General features: G+C 36.5%; 4 protein-coding genes across 7 annotated transcripts in view; 3 read left to right on the top strand and 1 right to left on the bottom strand.

The window, feature by feature from the left end:
• Positions 1–2,090: 2,090 nt before the first annotated feature.
• LOC122068420 lies at positions 2,091–2,855 on the top strand. The gene is made up of 2 exons (XM_042632274.1): positions 2,091–2,190; positions 2,280–2,855. The coding sequence occupies exons 1-2, from the start codon at positions 2,107–2,109 to the stop codon at positions 2,838–2,840; spliced, it is 645 nt and encodes a 214-aa protein (XP_042488208.1). The 5' UTR covers positions 2,091–2,106; the 3' UTR covers positions 2,841–2,855.
• An 806-nt stretch (positions 2,856–3,661) lies between these two features.
• Positions 3,662–4,681, top strand: LOC122068433. Its single transcript, XM_042632288.1, has 3 exons — positions 3,662–3,757; positions 3,858–4,005; positions 4,185–4,681. The coding sequence occupies exons 1-3, from the start codon at positions 3,662–3,664 to the stop codon at positions 4,679–4,681; spliced, it is 741 nt and encodes a 246-aa protein (XP_042488222.1).
• An 87-nt stretch (positions 4,682–4,768) lies between these two features.
• On the top strand, positions 4,769–5,725 carry LOC122068421. Its single transcript, XM_042632275.1, has 2 exons — positions 4,769–5,017; positions 5,174–5,725. Exons 1-2 carry the CDS (start codon positions 4,811–4,813, stop codon positions 5,462–5,464), a joined length of 498 nt encoding a protein of 165 aa, XP_042488209.1. The 5' UTR covers positions 4,769–4,810; the 3' UTR covers positions 5,465–5,725.
• Positions 5,726–7,385: 1,660 nt separating this feature from the next.
• The window catches only part of LOC122068435 (choline/ethanolaminephosphotransferase 1), a 76,583-nt gene continuing 66,872 nt past the window's right edge, over positions 7,386–17,096 (bottom strand). For all 4 annotated transcript variants that reach the window (XM_042632294.1, XM_042632293.1, XM_042632291.1 and 1 more), the window contains 4 exons: positions 14,871–14,929; positions 14,695–14,747; positions 8,951–9,023; positions 7,386–7,881 (listed from right to left, as the gene is read on the bottom strand). In XM_042632294.1, the coding sequence (XP_042488228.1) occupies positions 7,860–7,881; positions 8,951–9,023; positions 14,695–14,747; positions 14,871–14,929 (207 nt within the window). In that variant the 3' untranslated portion in view covers positions 7,386–7,859. The remainder of the gene's footprint in view (positions 7,882–8,950; positions 9,024–14,694; positions 14,748–14,870; positions 14,930–17,096) is intronic.

Genomic DNA, 17,096 nt, shown 5'->3' with positions numbered 1-17,096 from the left:
GGCAGAATAGGGTTTTGTTTTTCCACAGTGAAATGGTCATCCACCATATATACGTTGCCAAATGTTGTTTTGGAGTTGCCTTCCAACTCACCTGAGACCACCTTAATGCTGGTACAATTGTGTCATGACAATAGAAATGAAATTGGCTTAGTTCGTCTTTCTTTTGATCAAATGCTTTTGGAAATTCTATCGAAAAATTACGACTCTAATGTGCTATTAATGTTTGGGGGTTCTGATTCTGTTTATTCTTTCTACTAGACTCAAGGCATTCATCATGAATAAGATATAAGAAATTTCTAAAGCCTCCAAATGTCTCAAAAGCTTCCAATGAGATAAAAGGAATGAATTGATGTATGAGATCAGTTAATCATCAAGGCCCTTTTGAGATTTGAGCGAACAGAACAAACATAATTCAATTTCTCAATTGATACCACCAGTGATCAATTGACCATTTATTTGTGAAGACTCTAGTTAAAGCTTCACCTCCATTTATATGATTCATTAACCACTCCACCTGCTTTAGATATGATTCATTAACCTATTGATGGTACTGTAGTGTTAATGAAGATCAGAGTTCAACCCAGTTAAAGCCATTACATCACTTGTAAATGGTTATAAGCATGTCTTTCTTAATAGCAAACTTAAGAATAGTTGTTACCGTCCAATTTCCTCAAATTTGGTTGAAACAGAGCATATTAATGAATGATTTTCTTCTTTATTTTGTTTCCAACATTGGATTCTAAATGTACTGTGCCTTTACCTATTCTTTTATAAATTGGGTTGTTGGTGTTATGCACATGAGGTTCATTAACCTTGATCTCTCTCTGTTGTGACAAAAAAGAGGCAGAAGTGACAGTAAGAACCAGAGGAATTGATCAGCTAACAACAACCCTTTTTATAAGGTCACCATCAACTCCTTACCCCTTTCTTTTCTCTCATTAGTAGTCATGAATTCTTGCATGAAAGTAAGGGAAATCTCGGATCTGAAAGTCCCAGTAATCAAATGATACCAGCAGTCTCCAATCATCACCTCTCTCTCTCTCTCTCTCCCTCTCTCTCTCTCTCTCTCTCATCAATGAAACTATCTGTTTATATTGGTGCATTTCATGGATTGAAAGTGATGATTGAGGGATCCAATTATGAATGATATTTCTTTTTGTGATTCACTCACTCCATATTCCCAGTATTTAGAGCTGTAGAATATATTCATGTTTCAGTGTAGTATCAACCACAAACTCTAACCAGATATTTCATTTTAGAACCAGAGACTCTAACCAGCATTCTTATCTATATTAGTTAGTGAAAAATAGAAGGCATTCAAAATTAGTTTTATGAGTCTCTTTCTTTCCCTAATAATGATGATATAACAGCTAATGTAAAGTCTGCAATAAACATAAAGGTGAACAGAGATAAAACATTAGACCACTAAATTCATCTTCTTTTGTGAGCATATCCTAAAATATTTTGTGGTCTTGAATGCATTCTGCAACTAGGATGAATTGTACATTTACCAGTTCATCTCTTAAACTCTTTTAAAACTCAAAGATCTGAAATTTGCATCAAACCCATCACTTGAGTTTAAACTCATCTGTAATATTCCAATGCAAAGCAAACTGCTCTTCAGAATGGTAACAAGAATAGACCAAAATTCCTCTCTCTAAGTTGTATTCACCTTATAATTTATATCCACATTTGAAATCAGCTATGGAAGATAAGTTAAATGGCCTTTTTTTTTGGAAGTTTTTTTTTTTCTTCCTCTTTTGCTAAATATATTTATTCCTATTTCTTTGAATTTTTTTTCCATGTTCTTGTATGTGTTTGAATATGTTATCTAAATCAATTATGATTGTTCAGAGATATGAGATCCCCAAGATCCCCAACCCCCAAAAGTACTACTATAATCTGGAATGAAGCAGAGCTAAGATCATTCATCAATCTCTTGGTTGATAATGTCCGAAACGGATTGAAGACAAACTCAACATTCACAAAGGTTGGTTGGGACAACATTACAAAAGGGCTTGAAGCCGAATTCAAAAGGCCCTTTGCGAAAGTACAATTGCTAACAAGATGAATAAGTTACGCAAGGAGTACAACAGCTTCAGGGCTATGTTAGAAACAACTGGTTTCGGATGGGATGCGAATGCTCGGACTGCCACAGCTGATGATTCAGTATGGGAATCTGCTATTCAGGTATGAATAGGATCTTTGGTTTATAGAACGAATTTTTTTCACTTTTTGAAAAAAAGGTGATGATTAATTGAAAATATTTTGAATTACAGGGAAACAAGGATTGGGCAAAGTATAGAAGAAATGGTCTCCCCTTGTGGCCAGAGTTGTTGGAGATCTTCTCCGACTCTAGTGCCCGTGGGGATAGAGGTCTGTCACAGGCAACAGTTGTAACTCCAACGTCAACTAACCTTGAAATTGATGATGATTTACATGACACTGATAATGATGACAGTGATGCTTGTACTGGGACACCCAAGGGGTCAGCTCCTCCGAAGCGGCAACTTGATAGGACTCCTACAGATCGTAGGAGGAAGAGCCACACACGGACACTCACGAACTCCGCTGAGGACTTTAGAACCTTTGTCCGATGGAGGATGGAAAAGGGATCAACCTCTGCCACCTCAGCAGTTACCCGACCACCTGACCCTATTGTTGATGGACCATATAGCATGATGAGCTGTCAGAAGCTACTGGACAGTTTGGAGGATATCCCAATGGATTTGTATGTGTTGGCGCAGCGTAAGATACACAGTGACCCTGGATGGTGCATGTCTTTTATTGAAGTGAGACCTGACAGGAGGTTGTGGATGCTACATGGTCTGAAGGAGTGAAAGTAACAGTTTCTGAAATGAATGGTTCGAAGGGAGCATGAATGAACATAAAATATTTTGTTTGGATTTTATATGCCTCATACTGACTGACACACTTATGTCTTTTAGCATACTATGGATGATGTTGATGTTTGACTTATGTTGCTTTGTTTTATTTTGATTGCGTGTGCTTCAGATTTACAGTAGTGGACATGACTGTGTTATGATTGTGAAATATTGATATGTTTATCTTATTGTGTGTTTCTTTATAGCTTTGGGATATAAGATCATAGTAATTTCACTATATTAATAGGAAAGTAAGTAGTTGTCAATTATGACAATTTCTGGATGGATTGTTGCTTGTTAGTAGATTAGAATGTTATTAGATGGTACATTTATGGACTTTATTCCTTTATATATTGAATGTGTCTATTCATACAGGGATGTCAAATCAATTTCCAACCGACATCACAGGGTCATCGTCAGACGATGATGACATGGTTATAGTACACCAATTCCAAAACATACTCAGTATGTATAGGATGAGAGAACCTCTGAATGATAGTAGTTACACAGGACCTGTTAGGGTAGCTGAGGTTCTTGCAAGTCATGCTGACGTGTGTTACCAAGAGTTTAGACTTGAGAGACATGTATTTCTCAACCTGCGAGACCGAATGGTACATAGAGGCTGGCTAGTGGACAACCGTTTCATTCGAGTAGATGAGCAGCTAGCAATGTTCCTCATAATAGTAGGTTAAGGTTTGAGTAATAGACAAATGCAACGTCGATTCAATCGTTCAGGATAGACGATTAGTGTTGTCTTCCACACGGTGTTGCAAGCAATGCTAAATTTGTCGCTAGAGACGATCAGGCCACCAAATTTTGATGTCGTACCTCCAGAGATAACCAACAATCCAAAGTACTATCCATATTTCAAGGTAATGGAGACTTCTGATGGTGATTATTTATTTCGATGTTTCCAATGAAATATCAATGCAATTTACACAATTATATGGACTTATGTTCAATGGAAAATAGGATTGCATTGGTGCTATTGATGGCACCCATATAAGTGCCATCGTACGTAGGTTGGAAGAGATACGTTATCGTAATCGAAAGGGTATGATCACACAGAATGTTATGTGTGCATGTTCATTCGACATGCGATTCACATTTGGGTATGCGGGTTAGGAGGGTAGTGCACATGATGCAAGGGTATTGGATGTAGCAAGAACCAATGATAACTTAGGGTTTCCTCATCCCCCATCAGGTAAAAATGTATTATGAACTTCTGTGTTGTCTTTCCGCATATAGTAGACAGGGAATATAGATCTAATCCCATAAATGTTTCCATAATATTTGAAGGCAAATATTATGTTGTTGACTCGGGCTACACCAATCAACTGGGGTACTTGGTGCCATTCCGAGGACAACGGTATCACTTGCAAGATTATGGTGAAGGTAGGCCTGGACCAAGGACAGCTAATGAATTGTTCAATCACAGACATTCGTCACTGCAGAATGTTATTGAGAGAACATTCGGTGTATTGAAAAATAGATTCCACATATTAAAAAGTATGAAGGCGTATGATATTGAAGATCAGTCAAGAATCGTGGTCGCTTGTTGTGGGATCCACAATTACATTAAGGAACAAGCTATTCAAGATCAATTGTTCAATGAGCTTGGAAGTGAACAACAAATTGATGACCCAATGAATCCTGATACTCCTGCGTACCATGCTTCTGCATCTGATGTCTCCCAGAGACTATCTGCGAGACAAATGTCTATAGTGCATCTTAATATAGCCAACCAATTGGTAATTTCAAGAAGAATGTCTACAATTTCGTTAAATCGATCCTGAACTTTTGCTAAATACATTCATTATGTATTAAAAGGTATACACAAAAATTAGGTCACCATTTTTCCTTCGATTGTGTGTATGGTGTGTTAGTAAAAATACTTCTGTTCGCTTCACAATGTTTACATTGGGATGACTTGTAATCTTTGTGCTGTACAGATGTCTTCCACTGACACTGCAATGGCAAGGTGTGACTACTGTAATCATTTGTGCGATAAGTACACAACAAAAAATAGGCCTAATAGAGGAAGATCGTTCTTCAAATGCCCAAGGCATAATGAATATTTTATGTGGGTAGATGAATTTTGCTTATGTGATTGTGGCGAGGGACAATGCAAGGTACGCGTCGCGAAGACAGCAACGAACTTTAATCGTCATTTCTGGTGTTGTCCTAAATCCAATGGGGTATAATTATTATTATTATTTTTAATCAGCATACTATTCGACCTATATTATCTGAATACATTTCACAACTAAATTGATGAGTAATTGCAGCCCCTTGATCGAGGTTGCAATTTTTTTCGATGGATTTATGGAGACAGCAAATTGACAAGTGCACAGTCTTCCGATTGTGGAACAAGCAATTCAATGGTTGGAGCTCAGTCTTCTCCATCAGCACCTTCCTCTGATTTTGTGAAAGGTTACTTGGAAAGAGCAATCAAAGGTGAAGAGGAGAAGTCTAGAGTACTGAAAAATGAAATGGATGTGTCTGAGGAAAAGCGAAAGATATATACCGATATCCTGGAGGCCATTAATAATATAGACATAAATAAAGGTGGTAGTTAGAGGGTAATGACCAACTATTGGGAACTTGTAAGACATATGGCATAAACATGGGAATATTTGCATTTTAATCTACTATTATTGGTTGATATTTCTTGTTTCGTAAAATTATGATGTAAGTTCGAGATAAGGAAATTGGTAGTTGTATGTCTGATTAAAATGAAGGGTCATGAGTTTCTGAAGAAAGTAACAAAAGTGGAATTATTTTCATTAAAATTTCTTATAAACATCATATTCTGTCAGAAATGTTCCCAGAAATAGAATTTATCAAACACCTTGTTACCCGTTTCTGTTTCCAGAACAAGAATTATCAAACAACCCTTCTTACCTGTTTCTGTTTTCAGAAACAACAATTTCTGTTTCTGCCGTTTCTTGAAACAAAAACGACAGAAACGTTATCAAACGGGCCCTTATTGTATCACACAATTCCAACCATTGGATGTTATTTGGTTAATCATGTGCTAAAGCTCAAATTCAAATTCAGCCATGCACATTCCCATGAATTTCTGTGCAAGCTCGTCGTCCATGTACTTTTCAATGGTTTATTTTTAGTCAATTGAAAAACTACTTTTTCTATCATGGCAGATTCGGGATTCCCATCAAGCAGGGTGGGCAGCTGTTATTTTTGTTAATGGATCTCACAAAAGTGGTATTTTAAACTTTGAATATGCCAGGAATGCAACGGAATCACAAGTGCGGGGAAGTTATCGAAAGAGTCCAACATGCAAGGAACTTATGAGTCACTTCCGCCACAATCTGGACTGACTGTGAAGGAATTGTCAAGGTTACCCGCCTGGCACGAGAACATTGGCCTTCGTTGCTTTTCACCTTTTTGTTGCATCTTAAATCCTTAAAGGATTTCAAAACTTTTGGGTTAGAAAAACAATGTTGTGTAAAAATCTCTATAGTTCATCACTTGGCAAGGAAGGCCAGGACTGAATTTTTTTTATAATTATGTTTGATCATCCCCTGCACTCCCCCTTTTTATATGAATGAATTTAATTTTCATATAATAATGAAAAAAGATTGGGTATGCTGCCGATATCAAGTATGCTAACACCCATTGTATCTACCTCTCTTTCTTTTTTTAGAAATGAACCCCATATCCTTCCTGAATGATACTCCATCATGTAATCCTATTGATGCTATCTATTAGCATACTTGATATCAGTGACATACCTATCCCTATCCTATATATAAAAAATAAAATAAAAATCCCTTTTATGTCAAAACTTGATGTCTAATCAAAGGATCCATTTGAATTTGAGTCCCATCCAACCAGCCCAGGGCAGAACTAAATTCCACCCAACAATAGGTAGTAGGAATTACCAGATGTCCCACTCCAAAAAAGCTGATCTATTAAATACTTGATATGGGCATCTCTCTTCAAAAATTACCATTGTGACCAGCACCTTCACTAAAACCATGGGAGAAAATTTCATCAAAAAAAAAAAGGATGCTATAGTAATGGTGGTGCAGTTCCTACACCCTGAGTCTTGCCAATATGAACTACTTAATAGGAACAGGGCACCATGTATTCGTCTAGTGACACAATAGGGGCCGTAATTCCAACTCATAGCCGCCTTTCATTGCACATTTTCTTTGCAATGTCAATTGTTTAGATTCATCCAATGATCTATGGTTTTCCAATTTTGTCATGCTTTCACACATGGCAGAGGTAAATTGTACTCAACTTGACACACTAGTAGAAGAGGGTGCAATATGAACTATCAGTCAATAAAACTTGGGCCTGGCTGACCTGCAACATGGCTGACAAGGGGTGCAAAACTGTGCTACTTTAGAGTTTTGTGGACCTGCACCGTTTACCTTTTTTGGGGGGCCAAGTCATCGGTGCGAACAGCTGACAAGGACCAAAATGAGCACCTGAGTGATTCAATGCATGAATATTGTTAACCATATAATATGTAGACTACTGTCCTCTATTCAAAGTACTTTCTCTTTAAATTAAAAAGAGAAAGGAGTGGCAACAAAATCTTAATATCAGGAACATTAATTAGCCTCAGTTCAGTTGACTTAATACATTGGGGAAAAAGATCTCAATCCGTTGCAACAGCAAGATTTAGTGAACTATAACTCATGCATTCGATTATATCAAAATTCCACCATCAACCACTCTGATGATAATGGGATTGATCCCCAGATGGAAACATGCACCAGAAACACCCAAAAATATATCTCCGGTTGTCAATCTAAGGCATCCCACTTTTGTTGCAGAAATGCGAAGATGCATATCATTAGAGGACCATAACCCAAACCGCCGACTGTAATACGAGCAGAAATAGAAGCCTTTTCCGGATTTTGTCAGATAAAAAACGCCATCTATTTGGTACATGCATATTTGCATATACAATGCCCCAGGGAGACATATAGACTGCTTTTAAGCTTCTTTCCTTGTTATCCTGACATTTAAATGGAGAATAGTCAGAAACAGACAATGATTTTGAAACAACACGCAAAATTCTATAAGTTTTGGCCAATGAATTAGCTTTACGGCTGATCATAGCATCCAGGGTGCTGTTTTAAAAGTAATGAAAACCTTGGATAAAATCAAACCTTCAGAATAATTGACTAAATTGAAATTTATCCCAAAACGAATTTGAAGTCAAGATTTTGTATTGTCATGACTTTGTTTTTGAATTTTGGTTTTTCTATAACCCAAAACAATGAATTAGATACCAAAGGTCCAAAATACTAACAAAAAAATAAAGAGGGTTTTGTTAATGGGGTTCTAATTTATGAACGTTAAATGAACTACTTGTACTATATTGAATATTACAATATACAAATACTCACCTATGTAAGAGATCGGTAGGATAAGCATGAAAAACTATGGGAAAATAATAAATATAATCAAAATAAAGGAAAAAGAGAACCAATTATTATACCCAAAATTTTAGAATTAGTCCTGTGGTCAGAAATGCCTCTTTCCAAATAAAGATGCAACCCTGCTTTTGGGAAACATAAAACCAGCGTACCTACACAGACCACACACCTCTCCTTCAAAGCAGGCCATCATAGATGGGGAGTCACATTACTGATACACAAATTCCTTTTGGTAAGTTGGAAAATTTATTAAAGAAAGCCTAATATTCTTTCTTCTTTTATTTATTTATTTATTTTTCTTTACTTTTCTTTTATGATGTGGCCCACAATATTATAATTTAATGCTTATAGAAGAAAGATTTTATAATCTTTTAGCCAAGTCATTGGGATTGAGCCAAGATCATTATTTCCATTTTTACTGGTAAGCCAGTAGAATAATGGATTGGGAAGTGAAATGAAATTTGAATCCAAGTCTGTTATGTCAGCATAAAGAATTTTCCACTTAGAAAGTGGTCACTTCAAGAATTAGCATAACTGATGACTCATTAGGCTTGAATATGCAGATAATTTTTTTTTTCATCAGGATACGTAAAGCAGCACACACTGATAATTTCTTTAACAGGATACAGAAAGCAGCATACTCACCTGAAACAGTAGATTCCTAGAGCTGAGGTGATATCATGAATGACAGATGTGGCAAAGTGCAGGTAGAGTGTCGCTGATTCCAATGAAAAAAATCAACATGAACAATATGAAAGTAAGTAGTACATAACAATGTGCAAAGAATATTAAAAGCCACTTCGGACACGTAACCAGGTTAAATGCATCAAAGTTGCACATCCATAATATAAGAACAGTAAGCAACAAGATTTTGTTCATATTATTCTTTCTATAATCGTCAGATAAACTCCGCCAGTGTTTACTGCTGGTCCCAAGCCCAGTTAAAGGAGGGTGGTTGGTGCGTTAGGTCGGCAGCCGCCACCGAAAAAATCCATAACCAGATGCGATGTCAAGTAGGTAAGGGTTCTCGCACCATGGAAGAGTGCAGGTAAAGAATCTAGTCTAAAAGTGTAGGATTAGATTAGCATCTTGGAACATAGATACAGATAATTGGAAGAGTTAAATGGCTAAGAAGTTGGATGATTTTAAACTTTGGTATACGATAGTTAAAAATAACAGAAGTCGATTGGGCATAGTAGTGGATAAATATTTAAAGAATGACGTGGTGGATATTAAAAGATTTGGTGACAGGATTACATCAATCAGCTTGTGCTGGAGAAAGAGGTTGCCAATATAATTAAAGCTTACGCACCTCAAGTAGGTTTGGATGAAAGTAGTAAATTACAATTTTGGAAACATATGGATGGATTAGTACAAGGTTTTAGTCAAGGAGAAAAGATTCTTATAGGGAGTGATTTGAATGGATACGTTTGGGAAAGATCGTAGAGGCTATGAAAGTGTATATGGAGGAAATGTTTTTTGAAAGAAATGAGGAGGGATTTTCAATTTTAGATTTTGTTGTGGCTTTATGATCTATCCACTGTAAACACATATTTTGAAAAGAGAGAGGAGCATTTAATCATCTTCAAAAGTGGGCATCATAGTAACCAAATAGATTCTTTCTAACTAGAAGGTCTGATAGATTATATACAAGGACTGTGAGATTATACTATGAGATAACCTAACCGCACAATATAGATTAGTGGTCATGGATATGTGTCTCATTACATTGAATCATAAGAAAGGTGAGCTTATTTCCTTAGGATAAGATGGTGCAGCTTAAAAGAAGATACTTAGAAATCAATTACTAATATGTGGTCAAACAAGGAAAGTGTGACTTTGATGGAGACACTAATACGAGGTGGAACGAGATGACTACTTGTATTAAGAAGGTTGTTAAAGATGTTCAAGGTGAATCAAAAAGAAAAAGTCATTCCTCTGGGGAGACTTGGTGGGGAGATGGTGAGATTCAGGCAGCCATTAAGACTAAGAAAGCTAATTTTAAGTCATGGTGAAGGACTAAGGATAAAGAGGATATAAAAAGATATAAATTGGCCAAAAATGAAGCTAAAAAGATTGTGTGAAAAGAAAAGAAAGAAATATGAAGCTCTTTATAAAAAAAAAAAAAAATAGCACAAAGGAAAGGGGGAAAATTTTATTTATAAGATAGCTAAACTGAGGGAAAGGGAGAGTAAAGAATTCGACCATGTTAGATGTATTAAATGTGAAGATGATAAAGTACTAATAAGGGATGAGGACATGCCTAAAATAGAAGAAGGGAATCTACAGTTTATCTAGGCTAACCAAGCTGTTTAATAAGATTATGAGCACAAGAAAGATGAATTGAGAAAAAATATTTGTGGTTCCAAATTTATAAAAATAAAGGTGACATTCAAAGCTTCAATAACTAGGCAAAAAATAATTAGTTATACTATGAATAATGGGAAAGAGTTATTGAAACTCACCTGAAATAAGAAAATACAATTACAAAAAACCAATTTTGTATTATGCTAGGAAGATACACGACATAACATATTTACTTAGGAGACTCTTGGGAAGATTTAGAGATTGTAAAAAGAGCCTCCATATGGATTTATTAACCTAGAAAAAAATTATGACAGTGTCCCTAGAGATTTAATCTAGCAAGTACTAGAGAACTGTTTCAAGTAAATATGTGGGAATAATTAAAGGTATGTATGCGTAGTGACTAGTGTAAGAATTGTGGTGATGAAGGTAGTGAATTCCCAATTTCAATTGAGTTACATCAAGGATAACGGAAACTACCTCTCTGCAAAGCGGAGGTAAGGTTGTGTACATTATGACCCTCCCCAAACTCCACAGTGGTAGAAGCCTCGTGCACTGGGTACACCCCTTTTTTTAACATCAAGGATCAGCTTTGTTGAACCCAAGGTTCTATATTTTTATCAAGTGTTTGGATATGAAACCTTAATTGATGTTTTTGGGTGTTCTAACATGTGTGTTAATGCCACATAAGAAAGAACCCAATGCACAAGGTGGATCCTATGGAGATACAGAAAGCATGTTGGATGATTCTGGATAATTGTGGATGACGGTTGCCTGTGACCATAGTTGTCAAGGAGTCGCCTAGGCGTCCAGGCGGTTTGCCTAGGGCCTAGGCGACAGCCGCCTTATTGCACTGCATGCCGCCTTGTGCTTTGGCACTTATTTTTGCCAAATATCATTTAAGTAAATGCTTTTTATATTTGTTATTTCATTTACTTAAGATATTATTCATAAATAACCAAATACCCCCTATTTGAATCCAATAAAAATAGTTTAAAAATCAAATTCCAAAAGGATAAAAAGTTAACCCCCAAATCCAAGAAGAAAAACTGGATTTTGGTTATAGGGGCAATTTTCAACTTTTAAATGCTGGAGTTTTTCTCAATTATGAAAATTTTATAAATTCTATCATGTTAAAACATTGTTAAAAACCAAAAGTCCGGTAAAATAATTTTTTGTTTTGATATCCATAAAATTATTTTCATTCAGGCGATTTTAACAGCATTCACGCACATAAAAATAAGTTTGACCGAAGCATAACTTTGTCATTATAACTCAGATTTAAGTAATCTTAGACTTGTTGGAAAGTTGGTTTTATATTATAACTGAGACAAAAAGTCTCATGTAAAAATAATATCATTTGACCAGTCAAACTTATTATAGAACCAGAGCATTTCTCTAAATTTTGATTTTTTTTAACTTAATATGACTTGATGTTAATTTTTTATGATTTAATATGGCTAAATGTTGATTTTTAATGACTTGATGTTGTTTAATCTTGATTTTTTATGATACAAGGTATATATAGCTTACTAAATAATGTTAAAAAATAAGAAAAATAAAAAATAACAATTGATCGCCTTGTTCGCACGCCTTCTCGCCTAAGCACTTAGAAAACCCTCCATCGCCTTGGTTCGCCTTGGTGCCGTGACAACTATGCCCATGACCATGAGAAACAAAGAGCTTCAAAGAAGATCAAGATGATGAAGTCATCTTTTGTGGAGAATCAAGACTATTTGAGCTTCAATGTTGTAATATGATGTCATATTGATGCAAAGATCTCTACAATATTAGAAAACCCATAAAAGATAAAGAGACCTAAATAGAACCAACAAACTAGGTGGTTTGCTTAGAAAACTTGAATAACCATGTTGTTTGTGGTCCTCTGTGGTAAGCTACAATCGTTTATGCCTCAATGACATATCCTAAGAAAAAACCAGCGGACTCATGGACCGTTGTCCATGGGATCTTCCATCAGAACAACAGTAGTGGTTTCTGAGTCCTCCATTTTGTCGTTTTCCGTAGTGACATGTAGTCTTTCCTAACAGAAGCATTTTAATGATCTACGCTTAGGAAGTTGGAACTATTTATTGATCGTTGAATGCAAGACTTGGATTCTAAACAACTACAAAGAACTCTAGGCATATTAATTTATGTTATTGAGCTACAACAACTAGTTTTTTTAAAGCTAAGGTAAGCCTTGAAAATGCAAGGAGAATTAACACTTCTCATAAAGATGAACTTGAAATCATATTGAACTTAAATTTGAATATCTTATAAAAACCGTGCTTAACTTTAACAGTTAGTTCATTCCCTATAAAGAGGCTTGAGTCAAATGAATTCATAATGTTAAAGCAATGGCAAGCTAAAGCTGAAAAATTCAATAAAGATGGGCAAATAAATCTTGTGAGAATCAGATGAGTTTCAATGGTGCAATTCCAGACTTATGAAGTCGTCATTTTTTGTAATGAGGAGTGAGCTTGGAGTAAGCTCACAATTGTGCATGGTGTACAATGAAGGAAATCCTTCGTTGTGGTGGTCTGGGTGCTCAATCCAATGAACTGTAATTGAGTTGAATAAAATCCTCGGCTGAGTGCTCTGAGTGCTAAACCAAAGGACTATCATTGGTTACCAATCCGAAAGACTAAGGTTGGTGTTTTTAAAGGCTTGATTCCTGTCATTTGGAAAGGAATCCCATAATGGAAAAAGAAATATTTAGTCTAGTGGACTTGAGCAGTGGATGTAGGATCAAGGATCTGAACCACTCTAAAATCAATCGTCTTTCAATGTCTCTCTCTCCCTCCCACTTCTTTCAAAGCTCTTTCTTATCTATCCTACCCTTTTTTCTACCTACTTTGTCCATTCGCATTTTAATGCTTACCTTCTTTTGCAAGTAGTCGACTGTAAAGAGCCAAGCAAGATTAGTTAAAAGACATTCAATCCTAAACCAAAACCTTCAAGTGGTGTTGTCATTGTCCTTTCAAAGGATTTGAGCTTGATCAACATGATAAATTGATCACTCAAATGTGTTTTAAGTTTGAAAAATCACACACCCAATTTACACTCCTCTTGGGTGTTGCCATTCGATCCAACAAGCTTTAACCCTTGTGTTTTTGCCCTTAATATGGATGATTTAACCATACACATTCAAGATGAGGTTCCTTGGTGTATGCTTTTTGCTGATGATACTGTTTTGGTGGATGGGACAAAAGCAGTGATTAATGCCAAGTTGGAACTATGGAGATCAACCTTGAAATCATAAGCTTACAGATAAGTACAACAAAGATGGAGTATATGGTGAGTAACTTTAATTACACTAGAATGGATAATAAGGTGGTGAAAATTCATGAGGAAATTCCGCAGGTATTTGGGATCAATCAGAAATAAAGGTGAAATAGACGATGATGTTTCACAGATAATTAACATAGGATGAATGAAGTGGAGAGGCGCATCCGGGAACGTGGTGTGATCAACGTATTCCTTCAAAACTACAAGAAAAATTTTTTAGGACAGTCATATGACTAGCTATGATGTATATGATGATGCGGACTGTTGGACAGGTAAGAAGCATCATACAGATAAACTCAATGTTTCTGAAAAAATGAGGATGTTGAGATGGATGTATCATGTATAGCAAAACTAGGAGGATAAAAGAATGATCACATTAAAGATGATTTGGGAATAGCTCTGATACATAATAAGCTACAGAAAGCGTTTGAGGTCATGTTCAACAGAGGCCTTTGGATGCTCTAGTGGAGAGAAGTGATTTGATTCAGATTGAAGGAGCTAAAAGAGCCAAGGGACAAACCTAAAATAACTCTAGGAGAAGTGAGGAAAGATATACATAGCTTAGGACTTGTATCAAGTATAACCTCGAATGGAGGTGATCGGAGGGTAAGGATCCATGTGGCCAACCTCCTTTAGTTGGGATGAGACAGAGTAGTTGTTTTCGAGAATCATCAGATAAACAAAGGTGCACAAAGCAAAATAAAAGACCAACAAATGGCTAAATGAACTGAGCTTAGAAATGTGAAAGAAAGATCGCCATTGCTGCAAACACACAACCATCACCCGCAATATTTTACCTGTGAACATACAGTAACCAAGAACCACCCAGCTCTCGTCAACTATAGGAACTCTGCCACAAACCACAAAGGAGAGACAGAAGGAAGTTGTGAGTGGGAACAATGTTAACCATTAAAAATAGCTGGAACAGCAGGTACACTGTCTAAGGACAATAACGGGTAATATTATCGCATACCCATCATTGAGCCTGGCAGTGAGCGCGTTCGCAATGGCAAGCGGAAGATACAACAGTGCCTGCTCAAATTAAAATGCAGAATTCATTATTCCAATATTTTAGGTGCTCTTTCAGAAATCTAGACAATATGTTGGGAAATATTAAACAAAAGACAGAAGAAAAAATAAGGCTTGTATAACTTGTTTTATTTCGCTAAAAAAATTAATATATGATAACAACCTTATAGAAGTCCCCTCATAATTTCAGCTTACGAATTCCAGGCAATTTGTTGAAAATGAGGAAAACAAAAAATTTCATATTTCATCATCATAAATTTCAAGAGATTTGGGAAATACAAAAAAAAAAAAAAAAAAAAAAAAAAAAAAAAAAAAATCCTAAGATTATCTGCAACTTATAGAAGTATTTCAAAAGAATACTAGAAAGCAGGATCAGCAAACTAACAGGCCTGCAGAAAAGCAGCCCACACAGTTTTGGGAAGATTACCAGATTCCCCGAAATTGGAGTTTTGCTTTACCAAACTACCCAGCCAATGTTGACTTTTTAATGTCATACCAAAATGAAGATGTTTATCATCATTTTACATAAAACAATGCCCACCATACGTATGGGAAAACCATTGCGATACATTATGGACAAATTTTTCCTTTAATATTGATACTGAAAACCAAGAGAGGGAGGTCTGGCTGATTCTATCAGGCCTACGATTATTTCTCTCAAAATGTGTACCAAGGACGGACAAGCTGCCGATGTTAGAAACAGTATGAAAATTCCAGAGCTAAAATTTCACAGTAAGTCCATGGGCATAGGTGAGTACACAAACTCCCTGAGAAGTTACGGCAGCCTTGTCACAGTGATTGAAATACTAGTTTTTGCAGTTGGGTAGTTCAGGGCACAGTCCCTGATTCCTCAACATAGAAGAGAGAGGGTGGAGCCCCTGTTCATCGAAATTGACAAGAAAGGAGTGTTTTAGCAGCTGATTGGTCATCCTTGAACCCCTCACCGTTCAGAAACCGAATGCAGATCCTAAACTCAGAGCGACAAAAACAAAGCCCGTGCTTAAGATTCTCTAGGAGAATCTTGAACTCTTTGCTTGCCAAGACTAGCTGATTATATCACCTCATACAACTGCAGAGAGACTGAAATGTTCTTCTCTTACATAGGAGGGAGATGGGACCAAGACAATACCGAGATTCATGGAACCACCTGTGTCTTTAACTCCAAAGCTACTTCCGTAGTTCTGGTCAGTTTATCCATGGTTAGATCATGGTTTTACCCATGTTTTCCATGATAGAAGAGAGAGAGAGAGAGCGAGTGGGTAGAGAGGGAGGATAGGAGAGAAGGGGTGAAAATCAGAGCACCTGTTTTTGGAATGTTACACGAGAGAGAGAGTGTCTGTAGGGCAGTCGATGGAGCTCCTGTTATTGGCATGTAACGTGGGAAAAAGGGGGGGGGGGGGGATGGAAGTTGAGGTGTTTCAATACTTAAGGTAGCGGAGTGGACCTGGGTCCGCCATTGTTTTAAGATAAAGAAAAAAAGGATGGAGCGGTTGGATGTAGGGTAGGTTCTGTCATCTGTCTGTCCTTTGCTTTTTTTTCTTTTTCTTTTTCTTTTATTATTTTAATATTATTAGTACTCTATTTTTATTCCCTAAGCTGATCAGTTGATTCTCAATGGAGCTATTTACATCAACAGAATTAACAAATACCGACCCAGGATCCCATGAATCGCCGATGAGCCAAACTACATGACTCCCAATCATCAGAGCCTGACAAGCAAGAGAATGTGCTACTGAATTTGCGCCAAAAAATAGTTGAAGTTGCACTGTTGAAAAGAAGAAACCAGACGAGCAATATTTTCAACAATAGACTGTAGCTCTACTACCACAGATTTGCAGGTTGTAGAATGGCATTATCACTTGCAAGCAATCTGATCCGAAAATGACTCTATCGAACACCCGTGTCTAGCACGTAAAAGAGAAGAAGAGGGATTGCCTTTTTTTTTTTTTTTTCTGTTGGTCTGAACATATATGAAAAGAGGAAGTGCAATTTGGGCAAGGAAAGAACCTCCAGAACTCATTCTCTTAGGTCATATCCACCCCCTTGCCTACACACATACAGCCTTTTAGGTGTACTGGGCATTCTTCCAGCCAAATTAAGATCAAATTTGTCCATATGGTATGCAAATGGTCCCATACGTAGAGTAGTTACTATTTTGTGTAAATAGTAG

This window comes from Macadamia integrifolia, unplaced genomic scaffold, assembly GCF_013358625.1.
Source record: "Macadamia integrifolia cultivar HAES 741 unplaced genomic scaffold, SCU_Mint_v3 scaffold39, whole genome shotgun sequence".
NCBI classification, from domain to species: Eukaryota; Viridiplantae; Streptophyta; class Magnoliopsida; order Proteales; family Proteaceae; genus Macadamia; species Macadamia integrifolia.
The sequence above is the reverse complement of the archived record's forward strand: the minus strand, read 5'-3'. Positions and strand labels throughout refer to the sequence as shown.

Bases quoted from the DNA above. Each gene is read 5' to 3' on its own strand.
- LOC122068420 (XM_042632274.1), top strand. From the start codon at position 2,107: ATGTTAGAAACAACTGGTTTCGGATGGGATGCGAATGCTCGGACTGCC. The intron at 2,191-2,279 runs GTATGAATAGGA...TTTGAATTACAG, and splicing joins TATGGGAATCTGCTATTCAG to GGAAACAAGGATTGGGCAAA.
- LOC122068433 (XM_042632288.1), top strand. From the start codon at position 3,662: ATGCTAAATTTGTCGCTAGAGACGATCAGGCCACCAAATTTTGATGTC. The intron at 3,758-3,857 runs GTAATGGAGACT...AATGGAAAATAG, and splicing joins AGTACTATCCATATTTCAAG to GATTGCATTGGTGCTATTGA. The intron at 4,006-4,184 runs GTTAGGAGGGTA...TAATATTTGAAG, and splicing joins ATTCACATTTGGGTATGCGG to GCAAATATTATGTTGTTGAC.
- LOC122068421 (XM_042632275.1), top strand. From the start codon at position 4,811: ATGACTTGTAATCTTTGTGCTGTACAGATGTCTTCCACTGACACTGCA. The intron at 5,018-5,173 runs GTACGCGTCGCG...GAGTAATTGCAG, and splicing joins GTGGCGAGGGACAATGCAAG to CCCCTTGATCGAGGTTGCAA.